Source organism: Lutra lutra, chromosome 17, assembly GCF_902655055.1.
Source record: "Lutra lutra chromosome 17, mLutLut1.2, whole genome shotgun sequence".
NCBI lineage: Eukaryota > Metazoa > Chordata > Mammalia > Carnivora > Mustelidae > Lutra > Lutra lutra.
The window spans coordinates 43,664,642-43,691,525 of NC_062294.1; the positions used below are offsets into that span (position 1 = coordinate 43,664,642).

The 26,884-nt window shown below is 50.6% G+C and overlaps 2 protein-coding genes across 2 annotated transcripts; both read right to left on the bottom strand.

The window, feature by feature from the left end:
- Positions 1 to 156: 156 nt before the first annotated feature.
- Positions 157 to 13,564, bottom strand: CLIP3 (CAP-Gly domain containing linker protein 3). The gene is made up of 14 exons (XM_047709513.1): positions 12,001 to 13,564; positions 11,453 to 11,675; positions 8,286 to 8,425; positions 8,107 to 8,200; positions 7,735 to 7,896; positions 7,216 to 7,334; positions 6,484 to 6,720; positions 4,107 to 4,242; positions 3,828 to 3,956; positions 3,035 to 3,178; positions 2,838 to 2,961; positions 2,569 to 2,633; positions 2,102 to 2,174; positions 157 to 1,700 (listed from the first exon to the last, which is right to left on the bottom strand). The coding sequence occupies exons 2-14, from the start codon at positions 11,613 to 11,615 to the stop codon at positions 1,646 to 1,648; spliced, it is 1,641 nt and encodes a 546-aa protein (XP_047565469.1). The 5' UTR covers positions 11,616 to 11,675; positions 12,001 to 13,564; the 3' UTR covers positions 157 to 1,645.
- Positions 13,565 to 15,849: 2,285 nt separating this feature from the next.
- On the bottom strand, positions 15,850 to 26,859 carry THAP8 (THAP domain containing 8). The gene is given in 5 exon segments (XM_047709613.1): positions 15,850 to 16,907; positions 16,909 to 17,007; positions 17,236 to 17,428; positions 17,645 to 17,872; positions 26,676 to 26,859. Coding segments are annotated over 5 exon segments (906 nt in total). The 5' UTR covers positions 26,759 to 26,859; the 3' UTR covers positions 15,850 to 16,604.
- Positions 26,860 to 26,884: the final 25 nt, after the last annotated feature.

Genomic DNA, 26,884 nt, shown 5'->3' on the forward strand with positions numbered 1-26,884 from the left:
AGGCGGGACTGTTAGAACGACTTCCCGCAGGCTAAATCATTCCGTTTCCATTCCGCAGGGAGGCTAGATTGAAGGAAGGACTTCCTCTCTCGTCCTCTCCCAGCAAGGGTCCAAGGGCAGGCCTACAACTCCCCAAATACTGACCTGACGCAGACAAGCCATAGAAACATTTTTATTGAAGGGGATAGGGGTCATGCTGAGTTCGGGGACATGCAGTGAAGGGGCAGTCGTGAGCTGTCCTTGGTGGTTAGGGCCCCAGGTCCACCCTAGACCCCCTGGGCCTTTAGGTTCTCCCTCAGGCTGTTGGTCTGACCCGGGTGCTTGAGGTCCTTTGGGGCCAGTGACTCAGATTCGGTGTTTTGGACCTGTGACCAGAACGTAGATTGAAATAGGGGTTCCAGGATTTGCGATCCCCTCAAGGCCTTGGGGCCCTTCATATACTAGAGATGGAGGCTTTAGGATTTGGGGTTCCCTGGGGGTGGGGCTCTTTACATTTGGGTGTCTTGAGATCCATCGACTCAGGGAATTGAAGTGCTCCGGTTTCCAGGGATGAGAATTCCTGTTTGGGGTCTTCTGGTGCCTATGAACAGGGCTTGAGGTGCTCTGGGAGCCTGGGATGCATATCCTGACTGCAGTCTCCTCCATCCCAGGCACAAGGACTTCCATGATTGGGGTTTCCTGGGGGCTTGGGATTGAATTTTAAAATTTGGGATTCCCTGGGGATTTGAGGATTCCATGATTTGGGAGTTAGGGCCTTGAGGTCTTTTAGGAGCTATAGGACTTGGGGGCACAGGGGAATTTGGGACATGTACTCCGGGGTCTGGGATCCCCAGAGTCCCAGAATGGGGCCTCCAAATTTTGGGGTCCCCCAAAGGGGGAAGTCATTACTTAAAAAATAGAGAATTTTCTGGGAGCCTGGCCAGCACAGGGGCTGTGGGCCGTGTGGGGTGGGCTTCATACAAGGCACTGGGGGCTTCTTCAGGGCGCAGAGGGTAGGAAGACTTAGGGGTCCTGTAATTAGCACTTCCAGGACTGTTTTGGTGTCTGTAAATTGGGGGTGAGAGTGGGCTGGTTAATGTGGGTCTCTTCTTGAGGGGTAAGAGCGGGGATTTGTTAATGTAGGGTGTCTCTGATTGCAGTGTAAGTTTTTGGGGTGACCATGGCAGTCACAACATCTTGAGGGGACTGATGTTAAATGTAGTTGTTACTCTGTTGCTCTGGAGATAATGACCTGTGTTTATTTCAAGGGGACTTGATGGAGGGGGGTGTCTTTGTTAATGGGGGAGGGTTCTGATCCAGTGATGAATGACTCAGGAATGTTCTGCTCTGGAGCCATTATGTAGAGGTCACCATCCTTTGAGGTGATATGGAAACATGTTATTGGGGGGTCTGCTCTGAGGGGTTGGGGACAGGGACTAGCCTGAAGGTGCTACACTCAGGGAATCTCTTTCTGGGTACCATGGGGTCTGTATTTGGGGGTTACCATGAGGGAATCTGTTAATGGGGCCTCAGTGATCGAGGGCTGGCTAATGGGGTCTCTATTCTGGATGTGTTACTGGGAATCTCTATCTCAGGGTGACTCAGGGGTTCCTTGTGTCAGGAGATGCTAGAGGGGACTCTTTGACTCTGTCAGGTATCCAGGCCTCTAAGACTGCATCTCCGCCCTCAGCATCCAGGGAAACCAGCAGCAGAAGAGCAACCTGGAATGGAGAATCACATCCATCCGTCATACCTTGATGCAGAATACAGGAACACCTGGATTCATCACCACCCTCCTCCCCCGACCCCTACTCTTCCCCAAGTGACTAGGGTTTGGCCTTTCTGGATTCTGCCTCTACCTGTCTGGAAATGCCTTCTCAGGCTCTTGTGAAATTGAAGGTGTTTTGTCTCCTCTACCCACCCCTTAAGAGTGGAAGCCACCAGAATTCAGTGTGGGACCTCACCCCCTAAAAAACATTTCTGGGTCAGCTGACTAGTCACAAGTTTTGCTAACCTCTATTTCCAGCCCCCACCAGAAGCCCAGATCCCTGTGTCCAATGGCCATTTGTGCAACCTCTCCCTGAACATCCCCCTGGAGGTGGGCCAAGGGTGGGTTACCCACCTGGAGATGGAGTTCTCTGATGCGATGTCCTTTGGGGTCCGGACTGTCGTGAAAGTGCGCTTGGGTTGTGTCACTGAAGGGAAGGGCAAGGTCTCAGGTAAGGGGATGATAGACCCTCAATACCCAACCAGACTCCTTGTCATTGATACTTATCCATGTCCCCAATACCCACCTGAACCCCACATTCCAGTACCCATCCGGATCTCTTGTTAGTAACATTCCTTGTATCCCCCATACCTACCCATGTCCCCAGTGCCTGCCCAGAGCCTTGTTGTTAACATTCCCAATACCCTACCCCATAGCACTTATCCTCTTTGGGATCCTGTCTCATCATTTTCCTGGGCCCTGTATCCCCTGTTAAGTCCTGGAAATTCTGTCACCAGCATATACCTGAGAACCCAAGACCCTTCCTCCCATCCCCAAACCCTCATCCCTCCTCTACCTCCTATATCCCAATCCCAACTCACTTGTCACTTGATGCACTTTTTTGGCTCCGATACTGTCCCCAGGGGGGTCAGTGGATCCACCAATCCTGGGGAGACATAAGAAGAGTGGGAGGAGTCAGAATCACAAGAAGCCAGGAAAGAAGCTGAACCCACAGGGTTCAGGAAGGGCTAGGGTATGGAGGGGGGGATCCACACTACCCTGCTGGTCTGAGAGGAAGAGATGCCTGAGAAGCGTAGGGAATCAGGCTTCTGGGAGGTGCCCTGAAGTTGGGGTTGGCGTTTGGGCTCACCTCTGAATTCGGGATGCTGGTGCAAAGACTCCATGCCGTGGGGGGCAGGTGAAGTACCGGACACCGAAGACAGAGCCATCATGTTTGCCAGTGGGCTGGTCTAGCTCAATGCCATACCAGTAACCTGCAGCAGTGGGGTGTCAGGATGCCTCAAGGTCTTACCTGCCCAACCCCCCACCCCAGATCACTGTCCTCACCAGGGGCAAAGTCTGTCTTCCCATAGAAGCGCACGGTCCCTTGCTTCTGGCCCGCGACAAGGACTTGGTCTCCAACCTCAGCCTTGGCTCCTTCCCGCTGCTGCAGGCTGCCCAGAGATGGGGATGACGGGGGCTTCTTCTTGCCTGGGGTAAAGGGTACAGTGGGAAGGAGTGGGGCCCCCAGAAGCCTGCCCTGGGGACCCCATGCCACCCAGAAAGACCCAAGGTAGAAACTCTGTCCTGGCTCCAGTCAGGAACTCTAGACCCTTCCCCAGAAACAGGAGGGTTTGGGACTTGAAAGGAAACAATCTCAACTGCCAGAAAATTGGGCTGGGGGTGGGGGCACGGGGGTTAGGCCTGAAGGGAAACTGAGTCAAGAATCTGGAGAACCCCAAAATCCTTTCTCAAAACTGAGATTATCTGGGCCAAAGGAAAAACTGAGTCACGGAATTCAGAAGCCCAGAAGGTATCCTTTTAAAATGAAGGAAGGAGTTGGGTATAAAGATAAATAAATAAAGTCATTAAAGCCAGGAACCCCATAGATTCTTCCCTAAAACTGGGGGGAAAACCCTTGCCCTGAGGAGAAACTAAGTAACAGAAGGCAGAGAACCCACAGATCTTTTGAAGAACTGGGTGGGGGGCCAGTACTATGTCAAAGGAGAAACAGAGTCATAAAAGTGAATTCCTCTAACACAGGAGTTTGGGCCTGAGGAGAAACTGAGTCACTGAAGCCGGGCTACCCATAGAATATCCTCAAATTGGCTCTCCTCACCCAGAAGGCTCCCCCTCTAACCTTTGTGTTCCCTGCGGCCTTTGCCAGTGACACGGGAAAAGTCCATCCGAGGAGTCCGAGGTGTGGAGGTGACCGATGAAGGGGGTGCGTCCACTACCTTGGAGATCTTGGACACAGAGGCAAAGAGACCTGCGGGGGGGACAGAGCCTGTGCTGGGAGTGGCCCAAGCCTCTGCCTTCTGCCCGGCCATCATCGCCCCACCCCCATCACCAGTCAGCAGCATCAGAATTACTGAGTGGACCCCACTGCCACCCCTTTTGAGCCCCCGGTGGGACTGACCCTGCTTCGGAGGGCAGATGAAGTAACGGACACCCCCAACACTGCCATCATTCTTGCCCTCGGGTTCATCCAGCTCCACGCCCACCCACTGGCCACTGGCGAACTCCGTGGTCCCGCAGAACCGAAGTGTGCCCGTCTGAGGAAACAAGGGAGGATAAGGTTTTGGGGGAGAGGGTCCTTGAGAGGCCATGAGAGATCACAGGCACACAGGCAGCATGGAGAGTCGATGAGGGAATCCTGAGCTCCAATCTGGACACCCCCATTTACTGGCTGTATGACTGAACAGCACTGAGCCTCTGTGTCCTCATCTATGATATGGGAACAGAAACCACACCCACCTTATGGCATGGTTATAGAACTGCCCGGTTCAGCGCAGTAAACAGCCATAAGCCAAAGATAACAATTTAAATAAACCGAAATGAAATTTAAATTTAATTGCCCTGGTTACACTCACCACATTTCAAGTGTTCAGTTGCCACATGTGGCTTATGGCTACTTTACTAGGCAAGACAGACACAGAATATTTCCATCCTCACAGATGGAAAGGTCGATTAGACAGAGCTGGCACAGCCTCAGAACAGGGCCTGGTGCTGAGTGAGGGGATCAGTGAGTGTTGACTATTATTATCTTGCAACTTTGGTCAAATGACCTCCGAGGCCTCAGTTTCCCCTGTAAAATGGAGATAGCAAAGCACTTCTTAGGCTGGTGGCTAGTTGAAACACTTGCAATATATGCAAATTCATTTAGTTGCCGTGAGCCTTCCGTGGGTATGGCTTTGATCACTGTGTGAGGCTGCTTCATTCTCTAAGCCCCAGTTCCTTGTCTAGAAAATGGGGAATTGACAGTGCCTACTCTGGAGAATTGGTGTGGGGATCAGAAGACTGCCTGGCGTACAGAGAATGCTTGGGATGCACCAAACCCTATTCTAAGGGCTTTCCGGATTTTAATTAATTTAAGTCTCATACAACCACCTGAGGTGGGTACTCTTATTAGCTCCATTTTAGAGATGAAGAAACTGATACCTGGAGAGGGGAATCAGTGGCCCTAAGCCCCACAGCTGGAAAGCAGCAAAACTGAGATCTGCCTGAGTGCGTAACCACTGTGCTGTGCTATGTTGTTTCTCTAAGAGGCAGACTATTATTATTGTTCTTATCTTCAAACAAAAGGCTTCACTTCTCTGAACCTCTTACAGTCTTCTGGGTTGTAAAATGGGGAGAGTCAAACCATTTTGCTTTCAGAATTGTCACGTGGATTTGATTAGCTCAGGTACAGAAGGTGTTACAGAGGGGGCAGATGCGTGCAAAACCCTTGATAGGGAAACAATGTGACTTTCAAAATTCCTCACTGTACAAGCAACAAAATTCAAATTCCTTCCAGTGGCCTGCAGGTCTGGTGTGATCCAGCCGCTGCTGGTCTTTCCACGTGTCCCTCCAGTCCCGCCACCCCTTCCCTCCTCTTGGCCTCTGGACCTGCTGAGTCCTCTGCCTCAGGCATCAGCTCCTCACAGAAGCCTTTGGAGCATCCCAGCTAAAACTGACTGCATATGCCCTCAGCCAGGGGCAATTGACTAAATCCAAACTTTTTTTTAACCTAAAAAAAAACTTTTTTAAAGTAATCTCAACATCTAACTCAAATTCACGACCTTGAGATCAAGAGTCACATGCCCTACTGACTGAGCCAGCCAGGCATCCCTAAATCCAAACATTTAATGGTTTTCAAAACCCTTGATGCTACCAGAAATTATCTTAAACTATGGGTTTCCTTGATTGGACATTTCTCCTTCATTAGAAAAAAATTTCCATGAGAGCGGGTCTGGGCTCATATAGCCTTTAATTCCCAAGGACGGGCTGGGTCCAGCATGGAGACACCAGAAAAAGAAATCAAAGCTGGAGGAATAAAGATTCTCTCTGCCCTCTGGGCATTTGTACCTGCTCCCCCTAAGTGGGACCCCCACCTTTTCCTTTTCTTCTCCTGGCTCAACCCTCTCTATCATCAAGTGGGTGCATCCGTCCCAACACACTCCTGATTATTCTGACCTGTCCCTTTTTTTCCCTAAGTACTGACCACTCTGGGAGCAGAGGTGGGCCCTGCCTAGGGTCTCCAAGGCCCAGGAGAACTCACAGGTGCAGAGATGCACTGATCACTCTGCTTCCTCTTGACACCCACGACTGTTCTGGGCTGACACTATCAGGTGATAGATCGTCTTCGCTCCCTGCATTGAGAGTTCAGCCCAGGGTGGGGCACAAAGGAAGCATTTACAGAAAAACTGTGGGAATGACTGGGAGAGCAGGTGTCCAAAACAGAGAGACTACACTCTGTCCAGGACCCAGCTCTGAGGCATGAGGGCAGCCCTCCCCACCTTTCCCCAGTCTCTGACCTTCTGGCCATCCAGCAGCACGCGGTCTCCCAGGCGCAGGCCCAGTGCACTGAGCATGAGATTGCCCGGGACGTTGTCATAGTTGGGTAGCGTGACCTTGGGGAGGGCACAGGAGAGCGGCACAGCCTCCTCCAGCAGTGTTCGCAGCTCCTTGGCCACCAGTGCCGCCTCTGCCTTGTCCAGGGACATGTCCATGGGGTCTGGGACCACCTCTGCTGGCACCTGTCCCTTTCGGTTCTGGGGACCAGTGGGAAGAAAGGAAGTGAGGAGTCAGGGGCACAGGCTGTAACTCCACTGAGCCCATGCTCCCAGAGACCCCTAGTCTAGGTAAAGCAAAGGTAGAGCTAGGTCATACCCTAGGCCAACATGGGAATATGAAGGGGTGAGGCACTGAGGTACAGACCATGTCCCAGGGAAAGTCCACCCCCAACCTCAGGCTGGGGATTTCAAGTAACTGAGGGTGGAACTAGGGGTGAAGCCAAGGAATAAAGGTCACACTTCAGTCTCTGGGGCATGATCTTAGGGAAGCCATGCCCCGGAAGAGCCCAAGCCTGGAATGGGACCATGTGATGGTAAATATGAGCTACCACTTCATTTGTTGAATGTACAAATGATTTTTCTAAGGAGCTTCCAGAAATGCAAGGGGTCCTGGCCCCCTTCCCCCTCTGCTGGCCGGGCAAGGGTGGGGAAGGAAGAAGGAAGCTACTGGGGGCTGGGCCAGGGGTGCAGTACCCGCAGCGCTGGGTTGGCACCATGCTCCAGCAAACATTTGGCCGCACCCAGACACAGGTTGGAGGCAGCGATGTGCAGGGCTGAGCCATGGTTGAAGTCACTGCATGTGGAGTTCACCACTGGGTTGTGGGCGAGAGGAGGGTTCCAGGTGAGTGGTCTCGACACCCTGCCCTGTCCTCCAATACTACCTTACAGCCTCCCCATGCCCATCTCTTAAGCCATAGGCCTCAGTGCAGCTTCGCATGCAAACCACACACACCCCACCCCCTCCATCCCCATCCTCTTTAGGCCCTGCCCCCCCCAACCAGGTCCCCCTCTGCCGTGGCCATGGGTCACGGATGTCTGGGCCCCATCTCCCGCATCTCTTGCCTCCAACCTACCACTATCTCCACAGATCCCAGGTCCCTCGCCCCTCAGCTGCCCCCTCCCCCAAACACATCTGGGGCACCCTCCCCCGGCTTCCAGCCTCCTTCTTAGGCCAGGGTTCCATCTCATTCCAGCCGGGTCCCTCCTGCTCACCTCTTGGCCTTGCACCCTTCAGCAGCACGCGCACCAGGTCGGGAACATCGAAGTAGGCAGCGTAGTGAAGCGCGTTCATGTTGGTCCAGCGGCTGCGCAGTGTTACATCGGCGCCCAACGCCAGTAGCTGCTGCGAAAGGCGCACAGCCGCAGCGGGGTCCCCTGCGCAATGGCCCAGGTCAAATTGCATCCCTCCTCCAAAGCCTGAGTCAAAGGCACTGGGAAGGCCCTGGTCCTCAGGGACTGTGCTTTAGCATGTTGGGCTGCGGATTCGGGGTCGGGGTCTAAGGGGCAGGATTCTGAGTGGTTCTGAAGGTATCTGGTCTGGGGGCCTACGTGTTGGGGCTCAAGCTTTGGGGGTTCGGACCTTACCAACTCCATGGGCCCCAGCTTTGCACGCATAGTGGAGCAGTGTCATGTCGGTCAGCCCATCACGATCATTCACATGGCAGCCTCGACGCAGAATCTGGGAGAACCATGGGACCAGGGAGGTTTACCCAAACATGTGAGGGACCCTGTCCTCTCCCTCCCTGGCTTCCCAAGTATCTTACCTCATTGCCGATGACGTCGATCTTGTGCTGGACTTGGGGTACCCACTGGCGCACAATGGCGAACAGTTCAGGGATGGTGGTCTGGGGGTCAAAGAGAATCTCCTGGCATGCCGGGTCATTGGGATCGAAGAATGTGAAGGCTAGGGCAGTAAGAGGTTCAAAGTCACCCCAGGCAAGCTGACTCCCTCTTTCCATCCTGAGGCAGGACAGCTCTAAGCTTTTGCCTTTAAGATCTTCTAATGCGCGGTCTCAAACCATATCGCACACGGGCCACAGACATTTTCTGTGTGGCCAGCATGCGGCTTCAAGATCAGAAAATTTCACACAGAACTCTGGACGCCCCTGTGTGTCTTGCCAAGTTGGAAAAATCTAGTAATCCTACAGAGCAGCAAACTCCACTCCTTGAAACTAAGAGTGTGGAAGGAGTGCGGTACATTGAGTCTGCATGTGTCCCCCCAGGGCTGGGGGGTGATTAGGGGATTGGTGGGGGGCTGCGATTGCTCTAGCACACTGCTACCCTGGCAGACAATGGGCACAGTTTGGCTAAATCTCAAGTTAAAACAAAATAAAACAAACAAAAAAAACCCAGAAAACCAGGTTCTTAAGAAAAATCTCCATTTTTCAAATACTGTGCAGTATACATTAAAATGTACCCATGGGCAGGAGATAGCTGCAGCCAGGCAGGGTGGGGGGCTAGAGGAACTTGCATCTCCCCCCAGGCTCTGATGACTGGTGCTCCCTGTAGCATTATCAACACTTAGCACAGGGCCCGGAGCACGCACGGCAGGAGCCCTGTGCATACTGAATGAATGAGGAAATGAATACCCAGATGTCACACAGCCCAGGAAAGCACCACAGACACAGCGTCTCCAGGAATCAGCCTGTGGGCTCCTTTTAAAACCCCATTCACGTCACAGCCCTCCTTGGCTCAGAACCTGGCCCAGGCTCCCCCCGACACTCAAATTACTGACCACCGTCCTCCCCGCAGCCCACAAGTCCTGCACAAACTGGCCTCGTCTGTTCTTTGCACTCATCCTACCCAGCCACACTGGCTCCTTCTGTCCTCCCAACACGCCTGGCACATTCCTGTCTCAGTGGCTTGGCACTTGCTGTTTTGCTTGCCTGGGACAGTGTCTCCACGCCCCCCCCCCCCCCCGAAGCCTTCTCAGGCTTGGCAGGCTTTACCCCAAACGTCGCTTCTTCAGGGAGACCTCCCCAGAACACCCTGTGGAAATCAGCACCTGTGCCCTTCCCCATCCTGGGCCCCTTTTTTCCTTCTTTAATCACAGCCTATCCCACTACTGAACAGTAACTTGTTTACTCCTTCTTCCTTCCCTTTCTCCCTCCTTCTTTTCCTTTGTTTTTCTTCTTCCCTCATTTTTCCTCTTTTCCTCTCTCACGTGTCTCCCTCACTAGGATGTAAGCACTACGTTTCAGTGCTGTCTGTTCGCTCCCTTCTCTCTAAGGTCCAGAACCGCAGCTGGCATGCAGTGGGTGCTCAAGCAATGTCCTGCTAAATTAACTGCACACAATTTCATTCACAAATACACAAGTTCTTCACCAAATCCACCTCGGCCCCCACCCTCTCTCCTAGACCCCATTTCCAGATTCCTTCATGTTCTATGACCAAAACCCTCCTTGTTCTACGAGCAAGAGTCTGAGGGAGGCAGGGGTGGGGCACAGGGAGCAGCCTACACCCTCTGACCTCCCACCAGGCTACGGGCCCCAGCCATGTCTAGCTACATTTCCAAATGAGGTTTTCCATTTTCCTGGCGTGGATTCCTTGCACCGGACACCCAGATAATGTTCTCATTTTTCTATCAGACTGAGCTCAACTTGGAGCCTCTCTGACCTGCCTCTAGCAGGTGACACGGTCACAGATGCCATCCCTAGTGACCCCTACTCTTTGAACTTGGTGTCTAGTTTCTGAACTTACAGCTGCTGGGAATTCCCAGCCAACATCTTCTAAAAGTCCCCTCCACCTTCTGTATCCAGTAGCCAGAAGGAACTTTTAAAAACATAAATCAGATTCACCCACTCCCGCTGCTTTTAAATATCTCCCACCAAGTGCCCTCCCCTTAATCACACTCATTCAAAGTCCTCACAGTAGCCCCTAAAGCCCTCCCAGATGTAATCATTACCAAACGCTCACCTTGACTCCCATCACTCCCTAACTACAGCTTCAGGATGGTCTTCTGTTCCTGCCCAGGGATTTTGCACTAGCTCTCCTCGCAACCGGAACTATTTTCTCCAGCTCTCCTGTGGCTAATTCCTCCTCATGCTCTGGGCTTTAGTCTAAATCCACCTCAATCAGTAAGACCCACTCTGACCACTCCATCTCAAGGTGTTGCCCCCAGACCCCCCTATTATCCTATTATATGTCCTCCTTATTTCTCCATAGCATTCACTCCATCTGACTTGCCTGATTTAACTATTACTTGCTCCTTCCTGAGAACAGGGATCATGCCTGGATCGCTCACCATTAAATCTCTATCACCCAGAATAAAGCTTGTCAGAGTAGTAGCAATGGTTAAATATGCTTGGTGAATGATTAGACACCTTCGGCTTCTCCAAAAGAGGCTACCCCCTCTGCTCCACAACTTCCAAACTCAGAGCCTTTACTCCTGTAGTAATCTCTCTGGGTACTCCATTCCCCTGGCCCTTTCTCTTGTTAAACCCCACTCATCCTTGGGTCTTCCTCAAATGCTACCTCCTCATGGAAACCATGTCTTAAAAAGCTCCTGCAGCATCCAGTTCTTGGCAAACACAATTCTCATCATGTCTTATAATTATACATTTATATTATATTACATTGTTATCAGTGTAGGTGTCACTGAGGCTGTAAGTTCTCTCGGGCGAAGACTGGGTCTGTGTGGCTCCATGCTTTGCCCCAAGCTCCTAGCATTGGAGCCAGGTCCATGACAGGCATTCAGTAAATGTTTGTTGAATGACTAAATAATTGAATGATGTGTCATGAATCAAAGATTAGGATTATTCCAATTCCGTTCTCCAACGGGTGAATGAATTAATGAATGAAGGGGGGAGTCCAAGGGCCAAGACTCCCCTGGATCACTTTCAAACCCCCCAGAATCACCAGGAGAGCTCAGCCCAACCTCCCTGGCCACCTATGGCTCCAGACCAAATTGCAGGGTGGGGAAGGTGGTTACCGTAGTCCTTGGGGAGGGGGGCAGGTGCCGAGGGGTGCACAACAGGCTTCTGCCGGCGTTCCTGGGTGGGGCTGGGGGCCTCGGGGACCAGCTCATCCTCCTCCTCTTCTTCTTCCTCCCCACGGAGTGGAGGGGCCATCGGAGCGGGATCTGTCTTAGTCATGGTCTTCAGTGGCCCTCCGGGGGGCGGGTGTAGAGTTTGGGGGCGGCTTTCAGGCAAATCCTGGAGACAGCGGTCAGTTATAGAGAGCGCCCCACAGGGTCCAGCGTGTGAGCCCCCAGAAGCTCCCAGAAGCTCCAAGGCCCTCAGTGGCTCCCACGCCCCCAGCTCTGGATTTTGGGCAATCATAGCGACGACCATTACCCCTCAGAGGACCCTGGTATGCGGGCCCAGCGCCTAGCACTTCCCCCAGGTCCAGCCCCCCATTCTTCTCCTCCCACGTCAGGCCCCTCGGTCTAGGCCGCCCCCTCCCCTGGTTTGTTTATCTCGGGATGCAGGATGCTTCGCCCCTCCCCTTCTCCGCGGGCCTCCCCTCTACCCATCTTACCTGGGGCGGATGGGGCTGGCGACCAAAGCTGAGATTGGGGAGACTGGAGTAATGGGGTGTCAGTGTCGGGGGAAGTGATGGGGGAGGAGAGGGAGACAGAAGGGGACGAGGCCCAGACGCCGACAGGGGATGGGGGTGGAGAGGGAGGGGCGCTGACGGCGCATGCGCAATGTTACCCCCCCCCCCCAACCAGGCGCGGGGGCGGAGACACTGGGAGGCTCCTCGCTTTGATGAAAAGACTTAAGGCAGCTTTGAGAAAGGGATAGGCGCGGAGGATGGAGAAAGAAGAGATGGCCACGAAAAAAGATGTGAGACATCAGAACAGAGAGAGATGAAGCAGAGACAAGGGCAAAAGGAGAGGGATGGGAAAGCAAGCACAGTTCTTTTTTGGGCATACGCCTGGGATATAGCCTTCCCGCAGGCCCGCAAATCAGGCCAGTTAGGGCAGGGGTCTTAGTGTGGTGGTGATTATGAGTATTTGCTCTCTCTCTGAGGTCTCAGACCTAACTCCTTCTCTATGCTTGCCGCATATAAAGGGTGTCTCAGAGGGATGATTTTGTAGACTCCTTTCATCCTCTTTGGTCATCAGTCATGTCATTATCATCACAGAGTGCTCAAGACCACTTACCAGGCTCAGAGAGGTTAAGCCACTTGCCCAAGGGCACACAGCAAATAGGTGATGGAGCTGACTTGAAACCAGACAGCCTGGCTGGAGAGTCTGGGCTTTTAATCACCATGCTATACGGCTATAGCAGTGTGTAGGGTACAAAGCTGCCGATGAACCCCTCCAACCCTCTCCAAACCTGTATGTCCCCCAAGAAGACCTGGAGTCAGCCCAGGGTCCAGGCCTTACTGGTTCCATCAACCCGGTTTGGCTGTCACGCCTGCACGGCTGTGGGCTGCAATGCCCACAACCCCAGCCCAAAGATGACTGGGTGACTTTGCCTTCCACCCTTCATCCTTCTAATGGTCAGGGACAGCAATTCCATTTCCAAAATAGTCCCAGAATTTAACCCCTCACCTCCTTTCCCCCCACCCAGGCCCTCATCCTGGTCCTTCCTTCATCCTCTCACACCTGGACTATGGCAGCAGCCTCTTCCCTGTTCTCCCTCCTCCTCCTCCCTTAGCCCACAACTTGCTCCCTATAATGCAGCCACCGGACATGACACATCCCACATCAGGGCCCTCCTTGACTCAGAGACATCTGCTTGCTGCACCTCATTCTAGATAAAAAACCCCAATGTCCTCAACTGCAGCCCACAAGGCCCTGGGTGAACTTTCCCCCATCGTCTCTCCAGCCTCTCCTCTCACTCTCCCCTGGATCCACGGCACTACACTGGCTTCCTTGCTCCTCCTCAGTGCAGGACCTTTGCACTGACTCTTCCTTCTGCCCAGAACGCTCCTCCCCCAGATACTCAGTTCCCCCTCTCCCCTTGTTTAGGATTTTACTTACTGGCGCCTTTTCAGGGAGACCTTCTCTGCTTTATCTAAAATGGCACCCCTACACACACACACACACACACACACACACACACACACACACAACTTTCCCTGCTTGTTTTTTTTTTTTTTAAGATTATTTATTTATTTGACAGAAGGAGACAGAACACAAGCAGGGGGAGTGGGAGAGGGAGAAGCAAGCTTCCTGCTAAGCAGGGAGCCTGATGTGGGACTTGATCCCAGGACCCTGGGATCATGACCTGAGCCGAAGGCAGACACTTTACGACTGAGCCACCCAGGGGCCTCACCCTGCTTCAGTTTCTGCCATAGCAACACTGCCTTCCTCCAGCTGACACCCTGGATGTTGGGCATTTCCAGGGGATGTTCGCCCTGGAGCATCCAGCCCATATGCCTTCCACGCCAGGTACTCTCATCCAAGTGTCTGTTCAAACACTGTGTCCTTAGAGAGCCCTCTTCATCCATCCGCCACCCCCACCCCATTACATTTTCATTTGGTCTTTACAGCACTTATCATCTTCTGAAATTACCTTGTTTATTAGTTCACTAGTTTGTCTTCCACTCAAGCAGAGCAGGAGCACCACGCGGGCAGGATTTTATTGGCTGTGTTCACTGCTGTATACCCAGCTCAGCACCATACTTGGCAAAGGGTATGAGGGGCTCTTCAGAACTCGATAAAATTCTCCCCAAATAAACAATCCTTTTTCTGCTCTGGACTGTTTTACCGGCTGCAAAGGTTCAAGCTGGGGGCTGCAGAGACCTGGCACCAAGGAAAATAAGGATTGATGGGCCTTGGGCCCAAGTCAGCCCCAAGGTTCAAGGGGTCCATAGAAGGAGGTGCTTGGAGCCAGGCTCCTGAGGGAGGTGCTACAATGGCCCAGTCGTGGTGGTGGGGCTAGACAGGGCCATGTATATGGAGTCTTTCTTCCTGTTTTCTGTCATCTGTCCCACAACATTATCAGTCCTGGAGCTCTGGCTTGGCATCCAGTGTGGGAGATGCAGGACTCTGGGCAATGACCACAGCTTTGTCGGCCACTCCACAGAGGATGGGATTCCTCGGGTCCAGCGAGCTGGGCAATCCCAGACAAAGAAGTAATAGAGATGAAGAACACAGGGCAGAGAGGGGAGGGAAGGAGAGAGGGAAGAGAGGAGGGGAGAAAAAATGGTGAGGAATAGGGAGGCCAAGGTGGGAGGGAGATGTCAAGGAACAGAGAGAGATCTTGGCAGAGACACTTGTGGGGAGATAAGGGAAGAGATGTGAAGCCAGAGAGACATTCTTTGGGGAAATAAAGAAGTATGGGTAGGGGCATCCAGGTGGCTCAGTCGTTAAGGTCATGATCCCAGCCAGGGTCCTGAGATAGAGCCCCGCACCGGGCTCCCTGCTCAGCAGAGGGCCTGTTTCTCCCTCTCCCTCTGCTGCTCCCCTGCTTATTCATGCTCACTCTCTGTCTCTTTGTCAAATAAATAAATAAATAATAAACAACTCTTAAAAAAAAAAAAGTATGGGGAAACAGGAAAATGTGGGGGACATGGAGAAGAAAGATATGGAGATAGGCCAGGACACAGAGAGGGACCAGTGATATAAGGGACACAGAAAGATGGAGGTGAAGAGAGATATGGAGGAAATGGGAGACAGAACAGGAGGGCAGAGAGATGGGGCAGAGAACATAAAAGATGAATGTGGGAAGAGAGGAGGACATGGGAAAACAGGGATTGAATGAGGGCAGCAGAAGCAGAGAGAGAGAGACCACTGTCAGCCCGGGGCCCTGGCAGGCTTTCATGAAGAGTACCAGGCCTGAGTTGGAGCTCTGTCCCTGCTCTTCTGTGTGTCCCCTTTGTGCCCCAGCATGGTCCGGTCACAGTTCTGCCAGGGCAGCCCACTGCAGTTCCAGCTGACTGCTACTGGCTGTCAATACAAAACCCAGTGCTGCTACACCTGTTGAGCCTTCAGGAAAGACCAAAAATTATTTTAAAACACTGATGTTGAGGCCAGAAAAAGTCATATCCGCGAGGCATGACCAACCCCCTGGCTGTCAGGCTGAGACACCTTAGCTACACGCCTACTTGGGGTGGGGGGCTCCTTTTTAAAAAATTTTTACTTATTTATTTTTTTAAAAGATTTTATTTATTTGAGAGAGAGAGAGAGACAGAGTGAGAGAGAACATGAGAGGGGAGGGTCAGAGGGAGAAGCAGACTCCCCATGGAGCTGGGAGCCCAATGTGGGATTCAATCCCAGGACTCCAGGATCCTGATCTGAGCCGAAGGCAATCGCTTAACCAACTGAGCCACCCAGGCGCCCCTCCTTTTTTATAGACTTTTCTTTTTTAAGATTTTATTTCTTTGAGAGAGAGGCAGAGAGAGTGAGAGAGAGAGAACATGAGTGGGGTGAGGGGCAAAGGGAGAAGCAGGGTCTCTGCTGAGCAGGGAGCCCAGTGAGGGGCTCAATCCTGGGATTCCAGGATCATGACCTGAGCTGAAGGCAGATGTTTAACTCACTGAGCCACCCAGCCACCCTGGGGCGGGGGTTCCTTTCTGAAACCCCTTCTCACTTCTCTTGTCCAGCCAGGGCTGAGAGCCCTGGAACCTCCAACTTGGCCCTAGGGTTTTTAGCAAGGAAAAGGCCTAGTCAAACTGATTCTTCAAGAGAGGATACCCTCCTCCAATACTCAGTAGTAAAAGCAGGAACATAAAGGCCTTTAGATGGGGCCGGGGCGACTCTGGTAGAAAGGCTGCAAACTCAAACTCAAGCTCTGTTAGGGGCCCGGCAGGGAGCTCTCCAATAGGAGGGCACTGGCCTGCTGTGGAGTCAGACCCCTGGCTTGAATCCTGGTTGTGCCTCTTCGTGGCTGCCTGACTTTGGGCAAGTTACTGTAGCGTCCTGGTGCCTGTTTTTCCATCTGAAAAATGGGGACCACAGCTGCATGAAGGTCATAGTGAGTTTTCAGTAAGTTATTAACAATGTCTGGCAGAGAGAAAGGGCTCTTTAAATATTATTAAGAAACAGAGCAGCCATTACCCTGCTCTGACCAACAGTTGATAGGTGTTACCAGATTGACTTTCTCAAGAAAAGCCAGACACTTGGAAACATGAGTAAAGTGTTCTGACTTTTACAATACCGGTCTCTGGTTTAAAGGAAAAGACACAGGCTACGGGGGCCGGGTGGCCACACTCACGGGGCTCGGGGGGCCCTCCTGGCACAGCTGCTGCGCCAACTGTTCTAGGGCCCGCAGCCGCAGCTCATGCTGCTCCTGGCGCCTCTGCAGGCTCCGAACCCGCCGCCGCAGCGCTCCCAGGACAGCGTCCAACCTGGCCAGCGGGTGCTGGGCCTGGACTCCAGGCTGCGGCCTCGCAGGAGCAGGAGGAGGTGGCAGGGGGGTCAGGAACACGGTGGTCGCAGCCTCAGGGCCTCCAGATGCTGACCCCAGTACCACAAGGGGCACAGGGCCTGGGCCGAGGACAGAGGACAGCAGGACCAGGGGACAGGGGCGTGCCCTCTGGTGGGGAGGGAGGCACGACTGGCTTCTCAGTGCTGCGGGAACTCTGTTGCCTCTGGAAGACAAGGCATGGGATGGGGGGGCATCAGGGCCAGACTCCAAGGGGTACTGCCCTTGGGTGAGGCCAGACCCCCAAGGAGGAACTTCCCTCAGGGCTGAGGATCAGGTGGCAGGGCAGAGTCAAGAGACTCAGGAGAGGAGGGCTGGGGATCAGACTCCACGGATTAGTTCCAGGTGGGGAAGACGTGCTCAAACTCCAGCAGTGGGACCTCCTTTCACTCACCTTAGCAGGGGGTGCCGGGGAGAAAATGGACGGCACTGCATCGGGTCGCAGGTAGCGCACACCCCAGCGCCACTGGAAGCAGGAAGGTGTAAAATGCTCACTGCACAGGTGCTGGTGGCAGCTGGGCTCCCAGTCCTCGTGGCCCATGTGCCGCAGCCAGGCCTGCAGCCGGGGCCCATCCTTCAGTGGGAACCTGCCAGGGACCGTGGGGTCAGAGGGTCAGCCATATCAGGTGCAGTCCCAGCCCTCTCTGAGGCCATGCACACCCAGAGATCCCTGGGCTCCACACCTCGGTCTTCCTAGGCTGGGAGCTGGCCCTGCCTCCTACCCAGGCTTGCTCTACCACCCACCCTCATCCCTTTCTTCAACTCCACCTTTGCAACACTCAACATCAGCCCACCTCACCCACCTCTGCTGCCCCTCCCATCCAGCCTCCATCCTCTCCTGGCTGGAGTTTTGCAGCGGCCTTCTTCCTGATCTCCCCATCTGTAGCCACAATCTGTTACTCCGCATAAGCCTGAGAGAGCAGTTTCCGAAACCGGACAAATCTAGAATATGTCTACATTCATGCAGGCGGGGTGGCATGAGAGATGAAGAGAGATTTAAGAAACATCCATTTGCAGGCTGTGGACCTCGTCTGCAACAAATCATTCCATAAAAAGACATTTTAACACAGTTGGGGAAAATTGAGCATGAATTGGGTATTCGATAGTGCTAAGAAATTAATTTTGCTAGGTATGATAATTGCATTGGTTTATGCTTCTACAACAGTCCTCTGTTGGAAAAACATTTTGAAATATTTATAGGTAAAAGAACTAACATCTGGGACTTATTTTAAAATCACGCATTAAACATTTAAATGGGTGAGGGTAGATGGAAAAGATTAGCAAAATGTTGACAACTGGTAAATCTGACTGACAGATGCATGAGAATCCGTCATATAACTCTATTTTTTGTGTATGCTTGAAAACACCTGTTAAAAGGTTTTTAAACAACACAACAAAAATTAACCCTATTAAAAATGGGCAAAGGACTTGAACAGATAGCTCTCCAAAGAAAATATACAGATGGCCAACAAGCATATGAAAAGATGCTCAATATCACTTATCATTAGGGAAATACAAATCAAAACCATCAGATAGCACCTCATAACCACTAGAACAGCTATTATAAAATGCAAAACAGGGGTGCCTGGGTGGCTCAGTGGGTTAAAGCCTCTGCCTTTGGCTTGGGTCGTGATTTCAGGGTCCTGGGATCGAGCCCCGCGTCTGGCTCTCCACTCGGCAGGGAGCTGCTTCCCTCTGTCTCTCTGCCTGCCTCTCTGCCTACATGTGATCACTGTCAAATGGATAAATAATCTTATAAAAAAATAAAAATAAATAAAAAATAAAATGCAAAACAGGGGTGCCTGGGTGGCTCAGTCAGTTAAGCATCTTCAGCTCGGATTATGATCTCCAGGTCCTGGGCTCGAGCCTGGCATCAGGCTCCATACTCAGTGGGGAGTCTGCTTGTCCCTCTAACTCTCTCGTGCTTACATCCTTGTGCACGCGTGCTCTCTCTCTCTCTAATAAATAAATACATAAATAAAATCTTTAAAAAAATAAAAATTGAGGGGCTCCTGGATGGCATAGTAGATTAAGTGTCTGACTCTAAGTCTCTGCTCAGGTCATGATCTCAGGGTCTTAAGGTCAAGCCCATGTCAGGCTCTGAGCTCAGCAAGAAGTCAGCTGAAAGCTTCTCTCTCCCTCTCCCTCTGTCCCTCCCTGCACCCGTGCATGTGTGCACATGCTTGCTCTAAAATAAATAAATAAATCTTTTAAAAAGTTTAAAAAATGAAAATTAAAACAAAACAAGTGGTGAGGATGTGCAGAAACTGGAACCCTGTGCGCTGTCGGTGGGAAATATAACATGGAGCAGCCGTTGCAGAAAATAGTAAGGCACCTACTCAAGAACATCAAAAATAGAATTACCTTATAAGGGGCGCCTGGGTGGCTCAGTGGGTTAAAGCCTCTGCCTTCAGCTCAGGTCAAGATCCCAGGGTCCTGGGATCGAGCCCCGAGTCAGGCTCTCTGCTCCGCAGGGAGCCTGCTTCCCTCCCTTCCTCTGTCTCTGCCTGCTTATGATTTCTGTCAAATAAATAAAGAAAATCTTTTTTAAAAAAAATTACCGCCATGAGCCAGTAATTCTTTTTCTAGATTCAGACCTAAAAGAATCGTTAAGTGGGGTCTCGAAGAGATATCTGCACATTCATGTTCATAACAGCATTATTCACAATAGTCAAAAGCTAGAAGAAACCCAATATCCATCCATGGATGAATGGATAAAGAGAATGCGGTATACGCATACAAGAGAGTATTACTGAGTCTCCCAAAGGAAATTCTAACACATGCTATAATATGGTGAACCTTGAGGACATAATGGTAAGTGAAATAAGCCAGTCATACACAAAAAATACATGAGGTAGCTAGAGTAGTTCACTTCACTGGTTTCCAGAGGTTGGGGGTAAGGAGGGCAGGAAATTGAGACTTGTTGCTGAATGGGTACGGAGTTTCAGTTTTGCAAGATGACAAAGTTTTGAAGACTGGTTGCACAATAATGTGAACATCCTTTTTTTTTTTTTTTTCACTTGACAGAGAGAGATCACAGGTAGGCAGAGAGACAGGCTCCCCGCCAAGCAGAGAGCCCGATGTGGGGCTCGATCCCAAGACCCTGGGATCATGACCCGAGCCGAAGGCAGAGGCCCCAACCCACTGAGCCACCCAGGCACCCTCCCCGCTTTTTTAAAGATTTTATTTATTTGACAGAGAGAGTAAGAGAGGGAACACAAGCAAGTGGAGTGTGAGAGGGAGAAGCAGGCTTCCTGCTCAGCAGGGAGCTCATGTGAGGCTCAATCCCAGGACCCGAGGATCAGGCACTGAGCCAAAGGCAGACGCTTAACAACTGAGCCACCCAGGTGCCCCAATAAGGTGAATATCCTGAATATTACTGAACTGTATATTCAAAAATGGTTAAGATGGTAGATTTTATATGTATTTTACAATTTAAAAAAAATTAAAAATTAAAGTTTAAAAAAAATGAACTAAATAAAAGCTTTCCATGTGAGAGTAGGTGGGGACTCTCTGAGACTCAAGACTGTCCACAATGAAGATCTCATTTTCCAGCTTCATCTGCAGCCAGGAGTGGCCACATAACTGAGTTCTGGTCAGTCTGTCCTATGGCAGTTGTGAGAACCTGTGACACATTAAATGTTTATTTTAAGCAGTTAAATTTTGAGACAGTTTTTGTTATATGGCATTAGATAACTAATATAGTCGGTCATCCACATTCCACCTGCACTATACATTCTACATCTGTCACATCATTTACTTAATATTTTTCTTAAAACTGACCAACTTTAAAAATGAAACAAGGGGTGCCTGGGTGGTTCAGTGGGTTAAGCCTCTGCCTTCAGCTCGGGTCATCATCTCAGGGTCCTGGGATTGAGCCCCGCATTGCGGGCTCTCTGCTCAGCGGGAAGCCTGCTTCCCTCTCTCTCTCTGCCTGCCTACTTGTGATCTCTCTATCAAATAAATAAATAAAATCTTTAAAAAAATGAAACGAAAACACCTCAAAGAGAAACTTTATACCACAACTGAAAATGGAAGAACAAGTATCAATTCCACGAACAGAAGCTGACCAGTAAGACAGCTGGATACCGTCATCTGCCTGGACATCACACAGCCCTAAAACAGAGTGTGGAGGTATTCTATGCACTGACATGCTATTGGCAGCCATAGACATTCAAGGAAAAAACCAAAGTTCCAACAGAGTATATCCACTGTTAGTAATTGTGGGAGGCTCGGTAACAGCCCTCAAAGGATATGCATGTCCTAATCCCTAGAACCTGTGACTACTAGGTTGCTGGACAAAAATGTGATTCAGTAAAGGATCCTGAGATGAGGAAGTCATCCTAGATTGTTCCCTGGGCCCTACATGCAATCGCAAGGATCCTTGTAAGGGGGTGGGTGGCGAGTGGATGTTACAACAGATGAAAGAGAAGGTGATGTGACCAAAAAGGCAGAGGCTGGAGTGACGTGGCCACCAGAAATCAGAAGAGGCAAGAAATGGACTCTCCCCTATAGCCGGCATCTCTGGGAGTGCCACCCTGCGAACACCTTGATTCTGCCCAGTAAAACTAACTTGCACTTCTGGTCTCCAGAAGTGTGAGAGGATAATTTCTGCTGTTTTAAGCCATCAAGTTTGTTTCAGTATCCACAGGAAACGAATACAGTAATAAGGGGAAATTAGGACATGTATTCATGTTGCTTGTATTTGCATAAGGAAACTGGAAAAGACACATGAGAAAGGAGGTGAGCAGGATAACAGAGATGGGCCTGGGAGCAAGACTTCCCAGCCAAAAGGCCAAGGGCTAGGGCAGGTGGGGTGGGGGTGGGGTACAGCTGGTGAAAGAGGACAGAAGGGCTGACTCAGAATCTAAGCTGTGGCACCCAAAGAGTAGAACACCAGGGCACCCAGCCAGGGCACCCAGCCAGGAAGTCTGGCTGCCGCAGTCCCTTTTGCCTCTGTTTGAGATCCAAATCCTCATCAACCCCATTCTGCCTGGACACACACAAGAAATCTCTTGCAGCAGCATTCCCCACCCCCTTCTCTTTGGCAGAGACTGACAAGTGACTACTCCATACCTCCTTTTCTTCTTCCTTACTAACAAAAAACTCCAACTTTAGTTGAGGTCAGCATGTGCTGTGCTGAAAGACTGTTTCCCAGATTCCTCTGTGTAGGTGGGGCCATGTAACCAAGTTCTGGCCAGTGAATGCTTTCGTGTTGTGTGAGAAATCTGGGATGGTACCTTAAATGTGAAGGGGTTCTCAAATGGACCAGGGCAGCTCAAAGGGCAAAGGAGGAGAGTATCATGAAAACCCTCTTCCTCACTTGGTCTTTTTCTTATTCTCCTTTGTTCCTGTGGATAGCAACACTTTTATAATGGGTTCTCTAAAAATCTACTTTAGGGGTACCCGGGTGTCTCAGTCAGTTAAGCGTCTGCCTTCAGCTCAGGGCATGATCCCAGAGTCCTGGGATTGAGCCCCTCATCGGGCTCCCTGCTCAGTGGGGAGCCTGCTTCTCCCTCTCCCTTTGCTCCTCCTCCTGCCTCTGCTCTCTTGCTCTGTCAAATAAATAAATAAAATCTTTTTAAAAAATAAAAATTAGGGGCACCTGGGTGGCTCAGTGGGTTAAAGCCTCTGCATTCAGCTCAGGTCATGGTCCCAGGGTCCTGGGATCGAACCCCGCATCAGGCTCTCTGCTCAGCGGGACGCCTGCTTCTCCCTCTCTCTCTGCCTGCCTCTCTGCCTACTTGTGGTCTCTCTCAAATAAATAAATAAAATCTTTAAAAATAAATAAATACAAATAAAAATTTAAAAAAATCAAAACCTACTTTGTAAGTGGACAGTGTCCTCCTTTTTTATAGAATAGTGTAGTCTTGTTGGTCCTCTTTCTAGATCATTTAGTGGCATACACTGCTAAAAGTTCTTCTTTTCCAAAAAAAGTTATTTTCTTCCTTACTAACAGTCAATTCAAAATGTCTTCAGAGTGGCTCAATGCAGCTAAATTACTACATTTCCCTGTCTCCTTTGCAGTTGGGGGTGAGTAATGATGAAGAACTCACCACTGGGTGGGGTTGCTGGGAAGGCTGGATGAAGGGGCCTAACTCAGTATACAGTTGGAGCCCCTTTTGCTCTTCGTTCCTTCTCTTTCCTTCTTACCAGGAATGGTGGGCTATGATGACTGGGCCACCTGGCAGCCATCTTGCATGGCAGCTGCCTGCCAACGATGACAGCACAGAAAGATAGGAACCTCAGCCCTAATCACTGTGGACCTGCCACACCAGTGCTGGTCTGTCAACCTCTGCATTTGTTTTATTTGAGAGAAAAGTAAACCCTTGGTGGATTCTAGTATCGTTCAAAGTATTTGCTGCCCTTCCCCACATGAAGATTATGTATCTCTACCGCACTGACCTAAGGCTTGCCACAGACTTACTTTGGCCAAGGACTGAAAGTGACATGGGCGACTTCTCAATATAGCATTTATGACAAGCCATTGGGTGACTCTTCCTACTTTCTCTTTCCCTCCTCCTACAAGACCAGCAATATTCCAATGTAGGGGAGGTTCCTTTGGCCTGAGTCCTAGGTTAGCATATTATACAGTAGGTCCACACATGGTCTGCAAAGGACAGAGTAGGAATGAGAAATAAACCTCTGTTGCAGTAAGAGATTTTGTGTCTGTTATTGTGTCTGTATAACTTAACCATGCTGTATCCTATAACCTCCATTATTTTTTTGAGCCAATACTATTTCAGGACTTTCTTACTGTCACCCAAATGCAATTCCCAACTCACAGGTTTCCCATTAGAGAGGGCTCTCATATGTCCCAAAAGGGCTGAAGACAGAACTAATGAATGGTTCCTCTGGCCGCCTGGCAGGCTCCCATGTTATTCTCTGGCAGCCACTTCCCTCGACAGGTTTCACCTTGTTCCTTCCTGCCATCCACGCCTTCTCCTGAATCTCCTTTGGTAACAGCTCCTCATCAATCTCTTATTGACCATGTGGCTTCTGCAAGACTGATTTGGGGATAAGCCTTGAGGTGGAAATGCGTTAGCCTGTGTGAGGGACAGCCTGGCAGCCATGGTGGGATTTAAACAACATAGACGTGAACTGATTTTTATAAAGTCATCTGGCTGCTCTGTACAACTGTCGTTGTTCTCCTCGTTACTGTATGTGAAGTACTTATAACAGTGCCTGGCACACAGTAGGTGATCTCTAAGTAAGCTGTTATTGGTGTCCTTCTAAGGGACGCAGAAGCGTAGGCAAGGAGGCCAGAAGCAGCTATCACCACCATGTCTCATTAACAGAGGATGGTGGCCTGAACGATACTGTGAGAGCAGGGGTAATGAGAAGGGGTCAGGCTGGAAATGTAGGGGTTTTCTGTTATTTCCTAACAGTTTACTTAGGATTTTCCCATTTGCATTTATAACTGCGTTGACACAGCATGAGGGGTTTTGCTGTGATTGTTGCAGGGGATGTGTTTGGAGGGTAAAGTCCAAAGATGGGTTGATGGACTGGACGGGGACAACATGCTGAAGAAAGGATCGGGAGTGACTCCCAGGTTGTATGTCCAGTTCTTTAATGTTCCTTCACCTATCCATGAGCTCTGTCCGGACAGGAACAAGATTTGTCAGGGTCCTCTGGGTCCTCTGGGTCCAGCAGGGGCTTCCTTACTCCAGGAGACACTCAGAGTTGCTGAATTAATAGGGTGCCAGAGGTGACCTATGTAAAAAAGTAAATCTGGACACACTGATCGGAGTTTAAAGATGCCTCTGCATCACTCCTACTCTGCATAGGGTCCCTCAAGGGACATGGGCTGCTGGGGTTCCTGGGAGAGGGCATCTGGAAGGTACTAATGAAATTCATCCAACAAATATTTACTGAGCACCCACTATGTGCCAGGCCCTATTCAAGGGCTGGGGAAATAACAGAGAACAAGACGGAAAAAAATCTCTGCCTTCATGGAGCTGACATTCTAGGGGGCGTGCGGAGAGAGAATAAATGAATACATCAAATATGTGACATGCCAGATAATGATAAGCATTAAAAAGAAAAATAAAGTGGGAGAGGGTTATCATTTTACACAGAGTGGTGACCATAAAGGTAAGACCTTTCCACGTAGAGGGAAAAGCACAAAGTCCTCGAGGCAACAATGTGCCTGGCATGTTAGGGGTACACAGAGTTGCCAGTAACACTAGAGCATAGGGGTAAGGTGTAGGAGGGAGGAAATGAGGTCATACAGATATTGGGGATCCAGCTCCTGTAGGGCTTTGTAGGGCTTTCTGTCTGCTTCAGTCTCATCTTTTGTCTTTATAGAGTGAAGTGGGACCCAGGGGAGGATCTGTTGGGCTTTTTGTTTTTTGTTGTTGTTGTTTTTTAGTTTACTTGACAGAGAGAGAGAGATCACAAGTAAGCAGAGAGGCAGGCAGAGAGAGAGGGGGAAGCAGGCTCCCAGCTGAGCAGAGAGCTTGATGTGGGGCTCCACCCCAGGACCCTGAGACCATGACCTGAGACAAAGGCAGAGGCTTAAACAACTGAGCCACCCAGGCACCCCACCCAGGGGAGGTTCCCTGTGATTGCATTTGGGGATGAGTGTGTGGGAGTGGGTTGACCAATGAGGAGGCTACTAAAATAGTGCAGTCAGGTGGTAGTGGTAAGGGCCAGAACCAGAATGCAGGCAGAGAAGAGGGTCAGAAGTGGTCAATTCCTGATGTATTTTAAAGGGAGAGCCAGCAGGATCTGCTGATGGTCTGGATGAGGAACATTTAGACTAAGCACATTTAGACTAAGGCCACAGGGACAAACCTGTAGTCCAAGAGAGTCAGGTTTATTTACCATGACAATGAGGGAAACTGCACACCAGAAGTATGAGAAGTCTCACTCAACAAAGGAAAAGACAGGATTATTATTTGGATTTGAGAGAAAGGTGAATTTTAGGTGAAATGTAAATGAAACTGGATAGGCTTAAAGCAAAGAAGAACTACGTGGATAGATACTAGGTCAGGATTGTGAAGTGAGTCCAGGATCCTGCCTCCTTGAAAGCAATAAAGTTTAGGAAGATGTGGAAAACTGTGTCCAGAAATGCCCTTCCTGAAGCTCTGCACCTGGATAGAAGCAACTGAGGTTGCTTCTCAGTGTCAAAGTGACAACAACTCCAGGCATTGAGATGTTTCATTTTTACTGATATAATCCCAAATGGTGAAGTTTATGGCAGCCTATGATCTTAGAGAACAAATTTTCCTACTAAAAAAGCAGCAGTCACTCAAAGAAGGGGAATTTTTTTCACTTACATCCGCATGTCCCTGAGAAAAATACAGAAATGTTTTTCCTATTCAGCCGGATTTTCCCGTGTTTTTTATTCTAGCCGGGGTATAAGAAATGGGAAGACAGATTTTTTCTTCTTTTTTTACAGTTCAAGCTAATTTTTACTTTCTCGAGTGTGAGGAAAGAAAAGAGGTAGGGATGACTCTAAGGTTGCCAGCCTCAACAACAGGAAAGATGGAGTAAACTCTTAACTAAGAGAGGTTGTGAAAGGTTTGGGAGGGAGACAAGATCAGGAGCTCAGTTTCGGATGTTTTGCGTTTGAGATACCTCAAATTCGCGGAGATTACCAGCGGGAAGTTTTAGGCTCCCTCCACAGTCCTACTTCTCACGCTCGCACCTGTAATTAATAGTTTATCCCTGCGCTTTAATACATCTGCACCCTTGTATGTGCTCTGTTTAGTGCTGAGAATACCGACTCTTCACTTTGCTACTAGCCCTGCTTCTAGACACTTGCAAAGATGGACCAGCGCCCGGCACAGCCGCAGTTACCCTCGGGCCCCGCCCCGCGCTTGCGCTCACTTGTAGAAGCTCACAGGACGGTTGTCAGCGCCCAGTCGGCCCGCAGTGTTGGAGCAGTTCGGAGCCCGGCAGTACTTGGGCATGGCTACTCGACCCGGTTAAGTCCTGCCCAGGCTGCAGTCGTGCTTTGGTCCTCTCCGGGTCCACCGAACCCCGCCCCGCCCGCTCTCCGCCTGCCTCACGTGACGGCCCCTGGTGCCACGTCACGT